A 17,719-nucleotide genomic window follows, 5' to 3' on the forward strand; every position below is an offset into this window, starting at 1 on the left:
TGACAACAGTAGCGATCACATTTCTGACTTAATAAAATACCATGACACTTAGTGAGACACTACCTCATAGTCCGTTGCCGACCGACACTATCATGTTACTGGGTAAAACACAGCAAAGCTGGACAAGGCAAGAATGTAGACCATATTTTACTACAGTACTTGGTTACCAGACTAATTTTTCATTCTTGCAGATTTTGCTTTTGAGACCTTGGTGAGCAACGAGGAGGATGTGAACATCTGGGTGGCTCAACATGAGGCTCCAGTTTGGCTTGAATAAAGTTTGGTAATGAGGACATTTCCAAGACCAGGCTCCACATCTGTTGGCTTTAACTGATACGCTGAGATCTCATAGGGATCTGTGATTGCTGTGCCTCTTACAGGCCATGTGGGTAATTAAAATAAACCACAAGCACTACTTGTAGTCTCCAAGAGCAATTGCTATGGTGCTGTAATGTTTAGATCATCTCTCTCTGGTGATCAAATGCGAATCGGTATCTATAAATAAGCCAACAGGAGATGGCAGGCTCGCAAGGGAAATTCTGGATTTTATGGGCTCCAGAAGTTAGAAGATAGGATTGTGATTTTGTAAGTTGTCAAAAAAAGAAGAAGAAGCCAAAATTCTTGTATTCTGCCCCTTAGGACTTATGCTTGCAAATGACACTGCAGTTCCATTCCTAGTATTGTAATTTTCTAGCAAGTATGGAATTTAAATGCATACACACCCACACCCTGATACTACAGACATTTGGAAATAGAAATAAAAGCAATTTACAAAGTTACTTTGGTGCTCTGATTAAAATGTGTATGTTCCTCGTTCAAATACAGTTTCTTATTTCTTTTCTAGACATCTCAGCCTTAGACAGAATTACTGTTTCCTCCCCCCTCAAAAGCCCATATCTTACAATATGAACATTGGTTGGCTCTCCTATAAATATGATTTTACTGTCCAAGTAAACTTTACTCTAATAGATCAACATGTTTATGTGCTTGAGAATTTGGGCTGCTAATTTAAAGCATTGCTTTGGATATGCAGTTCTTTAAACGCTTCTCCAACAGGGCAAACAGACTTAAGTTTCAGAATGGCCAGTTGATATAATTCCATGAACATGGATGTTCAAAGTGCCAATACAATTGCACAAACAGGAGCAAAGCACATCAAAGATCCACAATGTGTTCAGGGATTACATCACACTCGGTAGAACTTCCCACTTTCCATAGGAATGGAAAAACAAGAGGTTAGCTTGGACCAGGGACTAACTTGAACAAAATTTACACCTCCCTGACCCTTATGGTCTCGCCACTCCTCCAGCCTCATGAATGCATCTTATTTACATGCTAACCTACAAATGAGCCTGCTGGACCAATTCAGTTTTGGGTTATCTAGTCTTGCTTACCTCCTCATATACCACTTGATGGTGCTACAACATACTGCAACTCTGGCAGATCAAACAGGGCACAGTTCCCTCTGCTTGCTTTTCTACATCCCTCTCTTTCACTGACTCTCTGTCCCTGCATTTCTTTAGGCCAGCTAGACTAGATGACAGAGATGCAGTCCTGGCATTGTCTTTTTACACAGAAGCTACAAACTTGACTGCATCCGTGGCAGAGGAGGGGCTGCTCGAACCTTTCTCTATTATCTGTTTTTCTCCTTGGGTCCAAGTCCCTCTCCCAGGGACATTTCTTCCTGCACAGGAAAGATATTTATTTCCTTTAAGCAGAGAAAAGCACCAGGAAGGAGCAATATTGATCAAGAAAAAGTGGCTCCATACCTGCCCACTCAACTGTTCTGCTCTGCGCAACTGGAACTTTTACAAGTGCCACTTAATGTTTGTTCTGCGCTAGCAGGAACCGATCCTTTAGTGTAGCAGCACCTACACTCTAATACTAGCCAGGTGTGTCTGTTTTTCCTGTTACTGGTGCCTTCTAAAAACTGCTTTGTTCAGGAAAGCCTACCCAGAAGACATGCCACTTTACGACGTGTATTTGTTATTAAAACTGTAGATATTTTGATAATTGTGCCTATTTTTTATTTTATTGGCATTTTCTTCTGAACATTTTATATCGTTTCATGTTAAATGCTTAAAGGGACCCCTGACCATTAGGTCCAGTCGTGGCTGACTCGGGTTGCAGCGCTCATCTCACTTTATTGGCCAAGGGAGCTGGCGTACAGCTTCCAGGTCATGTGGCCAGCATGACTAAGCCGCTTCTGGCGAACCAGAGGAGTGCACAGAAACGCCGTTTACCTTCCCGCCAGAGTGGTACCTATTTATCTACTTGCACTCTGATGTGCTTTTGAACTGCTAGGTTTGCAGGAGCAGGGACTGAGCAACGGGAGCTCATCCTGTCGCGGGGATTTGAACCGCCGACCTTCTGATTGGCAAGTCCTAGGTTCTGTGGTTTAACCCACAGCACCACCTGCGTCCCTGGTTAAATGCTTAAGAGTGCTGTTTCTCTAAAAGTGGACTTGGGGACTTTGGACCACTTTCAAGCCTGGTCCAGTGCCTCCTGGCTTGCCTGTTGCTCCCACTAGCTGCACCCTTTGACTGGCCCAGTCAATGCCAGCACCAGCAATTCCTAGCATGCCTAGTGAAGACAGAGATGTTCAAGAGTGGAGGAGGGAAAGGTAAGGGCCAGGGGTGATTTTCAAGGACATTAGAAATCAATTATGATTACAAGCAAAAACAAAATCTCAAAGCAGGAATGGAAAGGGGATAAGAGAAGAATGTTATTAGATGAAGAAACTGTAGGAGTCTAAGCGAGGAGGGATGTGAGTGAACTGCTGAATGGAGTGACTGGGGAGAACAGGTACAAGTTGACAACGATGGGCCAGGGTCTTTCACAACAATTCAGGGGGATAACTCTCTTCTTCCGTGCAAAATCAGTATGGATGACTGATAGAAAGTCATTCAGTTGGAATGAAGCTGCTATTTAGCATCATATGGGAGCATCCTGCAGCAAAAAGGAAGCTTTTCCCCACTCCTCCTACATTTCCCAGGGTTCTCGGGGGGATGCTATGACTGTAAAAGTGGTAAAATGGTTCTTCAAAGGTATAGATGATTTGCTTTCTGAAACTCCATGGCAATGGATGTTATTTAAAGAAAGAGTAGCTGCGATCTCTCTTCAATTTACAAGCATCTTGTCTTCCAACAGCACTGCTTTGGACGTACCAAACTTCACCTTGCATGAGAAATTCTCTCAGTGAGCAAGCAGGGGGACTGACTCAAAGAGTTAAGGGGGAAAGGGGCTTGTGAGTCGGTTACTTTCTCTGTCCCCTGCCTGCCTCACCTTCCCTGAGAATTTTTCAGTGTGAAGTACCATCTTGTGCTCTGGGGAGCAAATGCAATGTTGAACACACAAATCGGAAGCACCTGAACACTCCTTCAGCATTTATGTATATTTAACTTTGCACAACTGCCACCTTTGACACTCTCAGAAATCAGACTCCAATTCTTATAACACAGGGTTTGCTCAGGCAAATAGCCATTCCATCATGAGAAAAGAGAGTTGTGGTTTGCTTTTTTTCTATACTAGCCTCCTAGAGCCAGTGCTGTGTTGTCTAAGGACATCTCAGCCACAAACTAATGCAAACTTCTCTGTCTAGCTGGCTAAACTAAGCATATTTTTAGCACTGCAATTGCTGGTTTGCCATGGGGCAATACACACTTTCCTTAGTCAGGGTCCATTCTGTAATCAAATTGCAAACAGAATTTGGATCCTTGCACCAAACAGATTTCAAGCTTTTGGTTTGCTTAAAGTATACTTAAAAAGGCAAATCCTTAAAAAACAGCCTTAAAAAGATGAAGGCTGTAACTGCTAAGATTTCAGACTGCAATCCTATGCACATTTACCTGAGAGCAAGTCCCAATGAACTCAGTAGGGCTTACTTCTGAGTACTTATGTAGACAGTCAGTCCCAAATGCCTTCCAGAATCCCAAGGGCATCATTTGCCCTCCCACATTTTTATAAAGTAGGACATAGCATTGTCCCGTTTTCTGCAAGGTGACACCGGACCCATTTACTCAGATCAATAATGTTTACATAATTTATGCCATTCACATGCTGTTACTTAAATTTATGCAGTTCACATGGTTTTGGTTCTTTGGGTTGTAGAATTCTTGCTTTTTGAACTGCAGCAGGCCAAGAAACCCCAAATTACTGTTCTCTTATGCGGGATGGGAAGTAAAGAGGTACAAATGGTCAGGTGGTTAGGTAGAAGTTTTCCCTCCCTGTCTCATGGCGCTAAAAATCAAGGTCATCCAGTACAACTGATTGGCAGCAGATTTGGGGCAGACAATAAGAAGTACACCTTCACACGGCATGCAGTTAATTTGCAGAACTCGATGCCACAAGACGTGGTAATGTCCTCTAGCTTATGAAGTCTATCAATGGCTGTGGCCTCCAGGTTCAGAGTCAATACGCCACTGAATCCTACTTGGTGGAAGCAGCCACAGGAGAGAGTTATTGCCTTCATGTCTCGCTTGCAGGCTTCCCAGAGGCATGTGATTGGCCACTGTGGAAAAAGGGATCCTGAGATGGATGGACCAATGGTCTGATCCACCAGGGCTTTACTTCTGCCCTCCCTGCTTGCAATGGTGTGTCTTCTAATATGAAACCAGCCCTTGCTTGCCTCGTGGTGAGGAATTGACAGCGCATATGCTAATCCTCAGATGCTTTTGGGTGGTCTGTAGCCTCTTGTTAGAATCAGAAGAGGCCCAGATTTCTGGCTGCAGCATTGCAAAAGTTATGGCAACATGGGATCATGAAACAAGAAGGCCCAGTAGATTGTGGTTTCCATGATCTGGTGATGCCTAGTCCCTTTTCATTCCTCCTGACGGACGAGTGGTTTTTCGTAATTGGGTCTAGCCATTATTGAACAAGTAAATCTCAGAGGCAAGTGCCACATGCTCATGAGACACGGCTTCTCTTTCACCACAGCATGTATGAAAACAAGAACCGCATGCAGCTGGGATGAGTGCATTAGCTGCAGCTCATGATGTGCTTCCAGGTGGTCCCCACTCAGTAGAAACCTATGGGTCTCAAATGGGCAAAACTTTGTAGAAAACCGAGAACAAAAAAAAGAGTGGCTTCTTTTCTGAATGAGCAAAAAGTGATGGCGGCTGTTCAGAAGGAGTCAGGCTGACACTTCTTTAATGCTTCCCCCCTTTTACTTTCATCCCTAATAAATAAGACTGCCGGCAGAGCCTGTTTTATTTATTATTGTCAGTGCTTTTTTCTGTGGCGAGGGGGACGCAGGGGTACGGATACCCCTAAACATTTTGTGAATCTAAGTTTGGCTTCATTGAGGGGCAGTATTTCAATATGGGTAGGAAAATGAGAGTACGCCTAAACATATATATTTTTTTTAGAATGAAAGCACTGATTATTGTCATACAGTGCTCAGCTATTTCAGATGCTGTGATAATGATGAAGATGATGGGGAGGGAGGGAGGGGAAAATAATAGGCGATAATGATCTGCATCTATTTAGCTCTTGCTATGTGGGCTCAAAGCTAGTTTGATACATGGCCCTTAGCTTCACCAATTTATTAATGTTATGCTGATGATGATTTGGGTTTCCCTGCTGCATCTTGAGTGTTGCTTTTGTATTATTGGGTCTTGATCACATATATTTTCCTCCCAAACTAACTAATGAATGAATAACCAATAAAACAGCAAGCCCCAGGAGGCACAGGTAGCAAAGGCTTCATTCCTGAAATTTAGCAATACAGACACACAAAATTGTGACGATAACCCTCCTTTCACTGCCAAATAACCAGGGAGGAAAAACATAAAGAAGACAGATTCAAATACTCTCAAAATATAATTTTACCTGCGATTATGTGCAATCCTATACAGACTTACCCAGGAGTTAAGTTCTACTGAACTCACTGGGGCTTACATCTGAGTAGACCTGAACAGGACTGCACTGTAACAAAACTCTGGTTATAGAAGGACAAATGTTTCCAAAATGGGTAGTTAAAAAAGGACATATAAATTGAAATGAAACCAATACCTACCTCGAGGTCATTAAAAAACAGGTGTGTATCTGCAAGGTTGAAGATCATTTCTTCCATCATAAGGCCTATCCGGACGGATGTGGTGGTGTCCTGTTAGAAAGGAAAAGCTGTCAACCATTTTACTATCTTTGGATTTTGGGATTAAATTTTGAGAAAACATATGATACTGAAACTCTTCACTGGGAAAAACAAACAAAACAGTAAGAACTTGCACCAGAATTAGACTATGTAATGCTATTCCCTCCTCTGTTCATGTCTATCTTAACTATATATATATATATATATATATATATATATATATATATATATAAGAATACCTCTACATCTCTCTCTCTCTCTCTCTCCTATAAACCATGGCAGCACAATACAGATTTCTATAAGCCTTGCCCTAATTTTTTGCAGATTTCTGTGGAGGCATGTAATTGAATGGTGAGGTTAATCAAACAAATCCATCTGGGGGAACCTACAAAGCAGCAAAATGCACAGACAAGAGTGTATTTCTGTCAACCTTTGCGGCAAATAGTGTTGACAACGGTTGATGTATATACGCATGAACCTAAATTATTATACATTCTTGATGTAGCTGTTAATTAAAGAAGAATGGCTGCGGTTCCAGCCACATGGGTAACTTATGGGGGGCTGCATTGAAGGAAAAGGAAAGCTCTGATAACTTGATTGCATTTGAACATGAAAGCTAAGGGCCATCATCATTTCTTTTACTCGAAAGGTTTTTGTTTCAATATCCCCCCCCCCCCCCCCGTGGAAAACCTTTGTGGCTATAAGAAAAGCCAACAATAAACAGAACAGCACAGAGATTACAGAAACAGCAACTAGCTACTCAAAACGTTCTAAATCCCTTTCCCCACTACAAGTTACTGAATTGCATCTACCGTATTTTTCGCTCTATAAGATGCACCAGACCACAAGACGCACCTAGTTTTTGGGGGAGGAAAACAAGAAAAAAAAATCTGAATCTCAGAAGCCAGAACAGCAAGAGGGATCACTGCGCAGTGAAAGCAGCAATCCCTCTTGCTGTTCTGGCTCCAGGGATAGCTGTGCAGCCTGCATTCTCTCCACAAGATGCACACACATTTCTCCTTACTTTTTATGAGGGAAAAAGTGAGTCTTATAGAGCAAAAAATACAGTACTTTTTTCTTATATATTTGAGTACAGGCCCCTGCCTCTTTCCCAAGGCTGCATGTGCAGATCACATGGGTAAAGATTTCACCAGGTACGGTCCATGAGTGCAGCCAGGCAGGGGAGTATTTGTCTGTCCAAACAGTGTTACATGAGCATACAGTGATGTAAAAGTAGGTATGGGAAATCTCTTGTAGCTGCTGTTAGTTTTAGCACAACGGCCTCACATCTTCTCCTTTGTCGACACTCAGTCAATATTACCCTCTCCCATCTTCCTGCCATGTCCCACCTTCCTTTTTTTTTATTTTAAAAAAATCATTTTTCATTTAAAAAAACCAACCACAACACAATAGCCATTCTTTATTTATTTGTTCACTTGATATAACCAAATTTACATACTGTTTGACAATAGTAATACTTCTAAGCCATTTTCTTTTCCAAGTGGTTTATGAATACACACATACACACCCCTAGCAATTTGAAAGCACCTCAAAGTGCAAGTAGATAAATAGGTACAGCTCTGGCAGGAAGGTAAACGGCGTTTCCGTGTGCTGCTCTGCTTCGCCAGTAGCGGCTTAGTCATGCTGGCCGCATGACCCGGAAGCTGTACGCCGGCTCCCTTGGCCAATAAAGCAAGATGAGCGTCGCAACCCCAGAGTCGGCCACGCCTGGACCTAATGGTCAGGGGTCCCTTTACCTTTATATATATTCTTTTTTCTAACATTTTTATTGGTTTTCATGATAACAAACATCTTATGACAATAAGCATTAAGAAATAAAAAAATAAAAATTTGAACAACTGTATCATTTTGCATGTTTGTATTCAAAACAATGCCAAAATATGGAATTTCTCCCATCCCCCGACTCCCCTCTACCCCCTCCATGGTTCCACTGTTAAATCATGCATGTCCAAATCATATTTCCATTCATTCATATCTACTTTTATCTATTATGATAGTATTGCAAGTGTTTTTTAGAATCCTGCTGATGTATTTACTTATAAACAATGCTTTGTCATATATGCAATAAAAGTTTCCCATTCATTTTTAAATTTGTTATCATCCTGATTTCTAAGTCTACCAGTTAGTTTGGCCATCTCTGCATATTCCATTAACTTAATTTACCAATCTTTTTTTTGTGGGAATTTTTTCCTCTTTCCAGCATTAGGCTATCAATATTTGTGCAGCCACAGTTGCATACATGAAATTATTTTTATTTTGGTATTTCTCTTCCTATAATTCCTAATAGGAAGGCTTCTGTTTTTTTAACGAAGGTTATTTTAAACAAAATATATGTATTATTTCAAATAGCTCAATAAAATTATAAAATAATAAAAAGAGAACCAACCACATCTTCTCATTCTTGCATTGGAGGCAAAAAGGGAAATGTATCAGCGTTAACGGACAGAAAGAGATTCAGATGCTTGTTAGCTAAACCTTGTGAAGCCCCATGCCTAAATATTTTATTAGTTTATCTGATCTGATCTGTCATAGAGGGCATAGTCCTCTCTCTCTCTCTCTCTCTCTCTCTCTCTCTCTCTCTCTCTCTGGGATTTCTGTTGATTGGTTTGAAAAGCAGCCTGCACATGATGTTAGCCACAATCCACATATATCCTGTTTCTTTTCTTGGGAAAATGCTGCATTTTGATGCGTTCTCCCCCAAACCGGCTTCGATCTGAATGGAGAAAAATAATTATCTGGCTGCATTTTAAGCAAGTGATGTGTACAAAGTCTCTGACTACATGGGGAGACTTCAGTGCATGCAGCTGTATGCAGCGGGGTTCTCTGCAGATACTCTATGACAGGGGTCAGCAAACTTTTTCAGCAGGGGGCCGGTCCACTGTCCCTCAAACCTTGTGGGGGGCCGGACTATATTTTTTGGGGGAAAAATATGAACAAATTCCTATGCCCCACAAATAACCCAGAGATGCATTTTAAATAAAAGGACACATTCTACTCATGTAAAAACACGCCGATTCCCAGACTGTCTGTGGGCCGGATTGAGAAGGCGATTGGGCTGGATCCGGCCCCCATGCCTTAGTTCGCCTACCCATGCTCTATGAATTAACTGTATATGAAACAGGGGCTGAGCCTGCCACTATAGGGCCATGTCACTTCACTGAATGCATGATTAAAATTTATTTAAAGGGTCTTGTGTCTCTCTATTAAAGGGGTAGATATTTTCCAAGGAGAATTATTGCAGCTGGAAGATTTCAGCAGCGTGTTTGATTATGAGTTAACTTGCACATTCCTTGTATGTTTGGAGGCGGCAGCAGCATCTTAAAAATGCCTTGAACAGAAAACATGCTTGGAACTAGGTTATTTTTTAAAGAGAAAACTCTACCCACAATATTCAAGCTTTTGGCGAAAAGTAATAGTCTATTTTCAGTGTTCACACTTACAATTTTTAGACGTTTTGTGCCAAGTAGAGATTGTATTCAACACAGTGATAAGGCTGAGGATCTGTCAGTTGCAAGGATTTTCCTTGCACAGCAGAACCTTCTCCCCCTCTCGAATCTCTCCACATCTGTTCTGAGGCCCCCCCCTTGCAATGCAGGAATCTCTTGCCCAACGTGGGGATCAAACCCACAGCCCCAAGTTTCCTGTTGCACTAGAGGGAATCCTGGCTTTTGCTAGTGAAATTATATAATTGAATAAGATATAGTTGAATTCTGATATCCTGAAGTACAGTGGTGCCTCGCAAGACGGAAAACCCGCAAGACGAAAGGGTTTTCCGTCTGCAGAGGCGCTTCGCAAGACGAATTTCCCTATGGGCTTGCTTCGCAAGATGAAAATTGACGAAAATTTTCAGGGGGGTTTTCCGCTCCAAAACCCCTTTTTCTGAATCGCTAAGCTGCTAAAAGCATTTTAGCAGCAAAACCGCTAATCCCTTAAGCCTTAAAAAGCCGTTTTTAGCCCTTAAAATGTCAATAGCGCTAATAGCGCTAATCCGTCAATGGGCTTGCTTCACAAGACGAAAAACCGCAAGACGAAAAGACTCGCGGAACGGATTCTTTTCGTCTTGCGAGGCACCACTGTACTCTCAACTTTTCTCATAACTTTGGTACTCTGCCTACCTACGCTTGCTCTGCCCATGTGGCTACCCAAGTTTTTGTTTAATTATTTCCCTTGATTCTGCTAGGCTTGTGTTTTTGTTTTCTTGAGGTTAAGGCGTCCTATTCAACATTAAGGTGTCCCTAATGACGGTATAGAAGGGACACGGGTGGTGCTGTGGGTTAAACCACAGAGACTAGGACTTGCCGATCGGAAGGTCGGTGGTTCGAATCCCCGCGACGGGGTGAGCTCCCGTTGCTCGGTCCCTGCTCCTGCCAACCTAGCAGTTCAAAAGCACGTCAAAGTGCAAGTAGATAAATAGGTACCGCTCCGGAGGGAAGGTAAACGGCATTTCCGTGCGCTGCTCTGGTTCGCCAGAAGCGGCTTAGTCATGCTGGCCACATGACCCGGAAGCTGTACACCGGCTCCCTCGGCCAATAAAGTGAGATGAGCGCCGCAACCCCAGAGTCGGTCACGACTGGACCTAATGATCAGGGGTCCCTTTGCCTTTAATGACGGTATGAAAATAAGCAGGTGGTGGCACATCTCATGTTTTAGACCTCATGAATGTCCACAAAAGAATAGGAAAGCTGGTCAAGAGGTTAAGGATTATTCTTTAGCATTTCTCCCATCATGTTTATAAACTTCTTTCCATGGCCTTGAGGGCTAGCAACATTTTTATTTAAAGAAAAGCTGGGCTTGCTAAATAGCTTTCAACTATGGAGGAAATCCTACAAGGAAAGTCTACATTCTTCTTCAGACTAAGGAAACAACTCACAAAAAAAAGTTTTCTTACTTCTCTCCTATTAAACCCAAGACTTCATATCATTACATCTATTGTTAGTTTGCCTTTTAAGCTTCTTTTTCATTACCTTCATACCGGACCTGCACTGGGGAGCTTTTTATTTTAATTTCCTTTTGCTTTTCCAGCTATTCTTTGGTCCCAACACACCATTTCTTTATAATTTATTACATCACCACAGGCACTTCTATCAAAATGTTCTTGTAAATTTGTTTTAAGTCGTCTCTATTGAATTTAGTTTGATTTTCTTTCATAACCTTTCTCAGACTGAATAAATATATTTACATGGGAATTTTCCTATATCAAGTGTAAGAGGGAGGAGGACGTTCTGTAATTCGTAATTAGTGGCTTAAATTAAAACTCAATATATGCATGCCAATCAAAACTTGATCACCCAGGTGCAGAATCGGGGCAACAGTGTGTGTGTGTGTGTGTGTGTGTGTGTGTGTGTGTATAAGTGCAGAATCCACCAAGCAAGCTAAACTTGGCTTAGCATCCATGTTTGGTCTCATCTTTCAGACAGGGCTATGGGGAAGGGTCATAGCTCAGTGGTAGAACATCTGCTCTGCATCCAGAAGGTCCTGGGTTCAATCCCCCATATGTCCAGGTGGAGCTGGAAGAGAACCTTGTCTGAAACCCTAGAGAACCGGTGCTAATCAGTGAAGGCAGTGCTTAGCTAGTGTCCAGGCTGAGGAGAGCTACTCTGATGAGGAATGGGCGGGACCTCCCCATCCCCATCCCCCTGCTTCTGACCAGAATCCTGAAGCTGCCCAGGAGCAGTGGAGCGGTATAGATTTGGAGTAGTGGTTTGCAGAGGGACATAGTTCAGAACAGCTGGGCAGAACTGAGTGGGGAACAGCTAGACGAAGAAGAACAGGGAGGGAGAGAATTAGCAGACTCCCTTTCACTGGAAAGTGTCCAACCGATCAGTCTAAGATCATGGAGAGCAGATAAGGTAGCTACACAGAAGGCCCAATGGTTGCGAGATCAGGTTGCCAGACAAAGGAAGTGACGGGGGTGGCTCGGGGGGAAGTGAGTGGAAACCTTAATTGGCAGCACCTTTCCTCCAAGAATAGAGTCTTTGTTATTTTGCTGTGAACATCAAAAATATCTTTAACTGGTAAGAGACTATTCTCGCTTTGTTCTGCTTATCCATGGCCAAAGGGAGGGAGGAAGCCATTTCTCCAAAGCCTGACAGCTAGGTGGACCAACTTCTCAGAATAAGGCAGCTTTTTTATGACAGATTGGGCCATCTTTTTCTCACTGCTGCAACTGAGAGCCAAACAACATGTTCCAATAAAAATACACATCTTGTACCGAAAGCATTTATGTTTAACTCCATCCTCCCTTCTGTAATGGCTAGTAGAGCTTACAAACTTCCTGATGCTTGGTGTTTTCCCCACCCTCTGAGGATGGCAGTCAGTGATGTGGAGTGGGGACTGGGAAATGTGGAACACGATGTCAGTAGTTGGCTAAGTTCCACCAGCCGCTTTACAGGTGGCACATTTATAGAACACTGAATATTTGGCCCTGATTGGTCAGGCCAACTGTGGGAACAAAGCATTGCATCAACTCTTGAAAGCGTTCCAATGCATGTTCTGACGGCAAAACGGTACATCTTGAATAACCCAAGGTAGGTTGAAGCAGGATGAAACCTAAGTGCATATGTGCTAGAACACCCATAAGTTAAATACTGCGGCTGCTACCACCAATTATGTAACATGTTGTGCAACCTCTGGTGTATTCATTCCCATAACATTCCCCATTATTATTCTCATTTTCCAGAGGAAGGATGTAAGATGAAGATGATGCTACACCGGTATGGTAAATCATTCAGCTCAGATAAGGGAAACAAGCATGCAAATCCCTTTTCAGCTCTGAAGCTCACAAGACCTTGGGCAAATGGCAATTAATCTCAGCCTAGTCTATAACTTAGGGTTGCCGTAATGCTGAAATGCCACTCAAGATCTTCTTGGAAGGGAAGTATATAAATATTATTGCCCAAGGCCACCCAATGGACCCCCAGGGACCTGAGCCAGGGTGTCTCCCAGATCAGCGCCCAGTTCTCCATCCCTGCTATCTCCAACCTCCAGATGCATTGAACTAAAATCCTCATCATTCCAAAATAGCTAGGATGTACCTGGTTAGAGAAGGCTGTTCCTTCCTATCGTTCCACAGTAGCTTTATAAACACCAATGTGAAACGTAAAAGTCAAGAAATGGTGACTATGTGAATCAGCTTGTGGAGGGAAAGGAACAGGCAGAATTACTTCTCTCTAGCTGACAGAGGCTCACAGGTATGGCACCACCACCCAGCTTATCATCCTAAAGTGTGGTGTTTTTTTTATTCCTCTTCCATGTCTTCACATCTAAACCCAATAGGTATTGGGGAAGGGAAAACACTCTTCTATTGGTTTTCACTTTCCCAATTCCATTGGCTTCTAAAGTTTCTATATCAAGCAACTGCTTTCTGTATTGAATAGTTTAGTGAAGAACCCTGCCCTCCCCTTGTCTACCATGAAACCGCTGCATCTTGCAATGGATTATGGGAAGACTATTGCATTCATGCCCTGCTTGTGGGCTTCCTAGGAGCAGTTATTTGGTCACTGAAGGGAAAAGGATGCTGGACTTGATGCATCATCAAACTGATCCTGCAGGCCTCTTCTGTGTATTCTAGGCTTCTCTGAGTCTAGGGTGGGTCCTAGAACAACACTCAGCACCTTCCTATGGTTACACTTTGCTAACGGCAATTGGCTTTTCAAAAAAATCTTGTTATTACTGGTCTTCTAACTGGGGAGCCCCAGATAAACACGTCCCTGCAACACTGTTAGAAAAATCACTGCTCCAACCCAACCTTCTAATTTTTCTGTGTGTTCCTTTTCAACAACTGAATGCACAAACCTGCCATACTCCGAGCCTTATCACTGGTCCACCTAGCTCAGTATTGTCAACTTTGACTGGCAGTGACTCTCCAGGGCCTCAAACACAGACTTTTCCTAGGTATGCAGCTCAAGAGCCTTTTAACTGGAAAAAAAACAACAACCTGAAATCAAGCCAATTTTGGTTAAAGCAAAGCAACTACCCTACCTCTGAGCCACAGCCTCTCCCAACTGACAGTTGAGATGGAGTTGCTCCAACATCCAGCAAGCACATTGCAAATCTATCTCAAATGCTAATCTTTGGATGGGTGTGCAGGCCACGTTTGTGGGAGGAACAGAATTAGCAGGCTTCTGCCCAACTAAAAGCACCAGGCGTGCCAATATTTTGGCACTGGTTATTACTCTTATTCAGGAGTGGGCCAATATTTTGCTGGAATCCAGCTACCATCATCTCCAGCCATTGGGCATGTTAGCTAGGCCTGCTGGGAATGAAGAGTCCAGCAACATAGAGAGGGCACCATATTAGCAGCTGCTATTCTTATTAGTTTGAGGCGCTTGCATTCACAGGTTTCTTCTTACACTTCGACTTCTGTAAAGTGTTGTGTACATGTGTGCATACACAACGCTAGCTTGAATGACAATATCTCTCAAGTTCCCCTGGCTTTTATCTTAGGGGGAAAGGATATTGGCTGTACCACAGGGTGGTTGTAGCCATACACTTTCCTCATACAAAGAAGGAGGAAATTTCTTATGTCTGTCTCTATGAAATAAGTACCTGTGTGTGAACTGAAGAACATGTGAACTGAAGAACGCATGTGTTTTGTACAGTGGTACCTCGGGTTAAGAACCTTCTTATCCTGAAGCAAAGTTCTTAACCTGAGGTACTATTTCTGGGTTAGCGGAGTCTGTAACCTGAAACGTCTGTAACCCGAGGTACCACTGTACATGAATTTGTCAGGGTGCATGTTTCACATTGCTGGACTTTAATGTGCAATTATTTATATGGGGAGAGCTTGAGTGTGAAGCTTCAGGGGTAGATGCCCCTGTATTTCCGAAAATACAGAGTTCAGCCTCTGATGCCGTGGCTTTTAGTTTACTTTCATTAAAAAAACAAACATTTGCTTATACTTGTTTTTGAAGTGCGCACTAAGCCACACATTGCATTTTTTTTTAACCACCTGCAGCTACTCCTGATCCACTTGGCAGGTCCTCCGCATTCAGTTCCCCTCATCTCCTGTAGCTGTTGCTGAAAATGTAAGGGAAGTTGGAGACCGACTTATCTTTGGCAATCTCTCAAGCGCAAGTCACTCTTTCTTACTTCAGTTTCTGGTTCCAAATTACTCAAAGTCCCAGACTTACGTCTTAACTGGTAAACTGTTAAGACTTGCATGCCATTAGTGAAAGGGCAGAGAATGAGTGCCCTTCCATTTTACCTATGTGCCAATTCAACTGACATTCCAAGTGTTTGCGTAATGTGTTTCTACATCTCTATCTACGTTTTGCTTTTTCAAAAAGAAGGAGCGCACTGCACAAAATCTCTCCTCCCCCCCCACCACATACACAAACTCCTCTTTTATAGAAACTATCAGACTTCCTAAGCTCCTGCCAAGTACTTGCTTATGCAGTGAACAAATAATGACTTTTCCACCAGGAAGAAAGCATTAATTAAGTGTATTTGTCAGACTTCTATTCTAAAGGGAAAGAGGGGGGGGGGGTTATCTTTTGGAGGTGTCAGCCAGAGGTGAAAGGCAGATTAGTATGCAATTGAGGGCCTTCCAAGTTAAATCTCATCTTTGCGGTTAGCTGTTAATAATGAAGTTGTCAGTAAAGAAAGAGTTTAATGGTTTTAATTTGGTTTAATTACTTGGAAATGCTTGGAAATGGGACTAGTTTGTTTGCTTGTATTAACTAGAAAAAAAGAAGCAGAGCTTGTGAAAAGGGGAGAGAGCAAGAGGGAGGGAGAAAAGGCTGAGCCACATGCCTGAACGAGGGCAAGTTATAATCTATTCTTTGGTTGCTGAGTTTCATGCCTTGCTGAGAAAGAATACACATATAAATTAACATGGCTTAGTAGTTAAGCAAGCAGCAGAGGGGAACATTTTTTCCCAACTCCGGAACTCCATTATAACTTTCCTCAAAACCTATTGCTTCATTCTTCTCTTATTTTATTTTTTAAAATCACCTTAGGTAATAATTTGTGTCAATATAAAACTAAAAACATGGGTCGCTTTACACAGCTTTTCTTATAAGCATTCACTAATACTTTCCCATAACTCCATTAATGGCTACTAGAGGTTCAAATATAGTCAGATCTGACTGCCCAGGCTGCTTTTCCAGCTGGTGACTGTCAGTGGGCAACCTTAAGGTCCCTTCTCTCTCTTCTTATGGTTATTTGTTGTTCAGCTGGACTTGACAGTCCTTCAAATAGTGGATGCTTTCAAATAGAGGGCTATCCTCTGTAAAATAGGACATTTGGCCATCCTGTAAGCTGGGGACTGGACATGGCACAAGAAAGAGGAGAGGTGCAAATCAGAAACTCTATGGTGTGATGTACACCTGGGCTGAGCATTTAGAAGATTCCAGTTAGTATAGACGTAACAGCTTTTCTAACACCAGTGGTTTGTACTCCCTACAGTCATGTCAAACCATGAGAACTTCAGCACACTCAAACTTCCCCTTGTTTTTTCTCTTTAAACACAATCCAAAGCTGCTGAAAACACTAGCTGCCTTGCACAGCTCCACTAACAAACGATATAGTGGCACGTCTAAAACAGTCTTAAGATTGCCTACAATGACTGAATGCTTTTATTATTTAACCTAAAAGGGCACTGAACACAAGATTCAGCCTCTAGTAGGTTAAGCAAAATATTTCCTACTTCCTCAGAAAATCCTTCCCAAATTGTATTCATCTTGAGTTAATCCACCATCTACTGAGCGAATTACAGCGTATTTGTTTTGAAAATCTATTTTATAGAATTCTAAAGGGCTGTGTTTTCCTTAGGAAGGGCTTATTCTGCCTTTTCTCCACTTTCCCCTCTTTTCCCCCTTCTTGCTTTTTAAAGAGGGATGCCTGCTAAAAGGCCACGGCGGGTTTTTAATATCCCAAGGTGCCCAGCCCATATGAGTAACAAAATGTAAATAAACACAGCTGAACCAGGAAGAAGATGGAAGGTTTTCTCATTATAGAAATAAAATAAACAGATGTCCTTAAGCACTTTGGCTTATGTTTGTCAAAGGAATGGAGAACTCTTAGATGTCTGAACAGCAGCAGCAACGGTACATACTTATTAGGCCAATTCTCAAACAAAGCAAAGAATACATGCCATTCTGAATTAGCTAATAGAGCTCAAGGGGAAAGTCTATGTATCTGAGTTGAACCCTCACAATACAGATTTTCACAAACCAACAACAACAAAAATATTTGCAAAGCAAGTAGATTTGAACTTCTACATTTAATTTTGCAGTGCTAAAAAATAAAACAAGTTCTTTCTTTCTTTCTTTCTTTCTTTCTTTCTTTCTTTCTTTCTTTCTTTCTTTCTTTTTGACAGTGCAGAGAATGATAAAAAGCATCATCGGGCTAGCCAGCAGAACCATGAATCAACATGATTCCATTTCAAAGAAGATACTAATTTTAAGGGAAATTAATGTGACTACTGCAACCATATGATAAACTAAAGTTCTATTCTGATAGAAGTCCCCCCCCCCCTTGAAATAATTAATACACAATTGAACTCTGTTCTGTTCAAGCTTGAGAATACCATAAGAAGACCTGAAGTTAGGAGAGCGTTTAGGAGATTTGTTGCTCATAATAGCCCTATTCAGACATTCTTCA

At 42.1% G+C, this 17,719-nt stretch overlaps 1 protein-coding gene across 5 annotated transcripts in view; it reads right to left on the bottom strand.

Annotated features, from left to right (window-relative positions):
• EYA2 (EYA transcriptional coactivator and phosphatase 2) overlaps positions 1-17,719 on the bottom strand; it is a 130,202-nt gene that overhangs the window by 13,927 nt on the left and 98,556 nt on the right. For all 5 annotated transcript variants that reach the window (XM_083446943.1, XM_083446942.1, XM_083446940.1 and 2 more), the window contains exon 10: positions 6,017-6,106. In XM_083446943.1, the coding sequence (XP_083303069.1) occupies positions 6,017-6,106 (90 nt within the window). The remainder of the gene's footprint in view (positions 1-6,016; positions 6,107-17,719) is intronic.

This window comes from Podarcis tiliguerta (genome assembly GCF_965153285.1).
Source record: "Podarcis tiliguerta genome assembly, chromosome: 6".
Classification (NCBI taxonomy): Eukaryota; Metazoa; Chordata; class Lepidosauria; order Squamata; family Lacertidae; genus Podarcis; species Podarcis tiliguerta.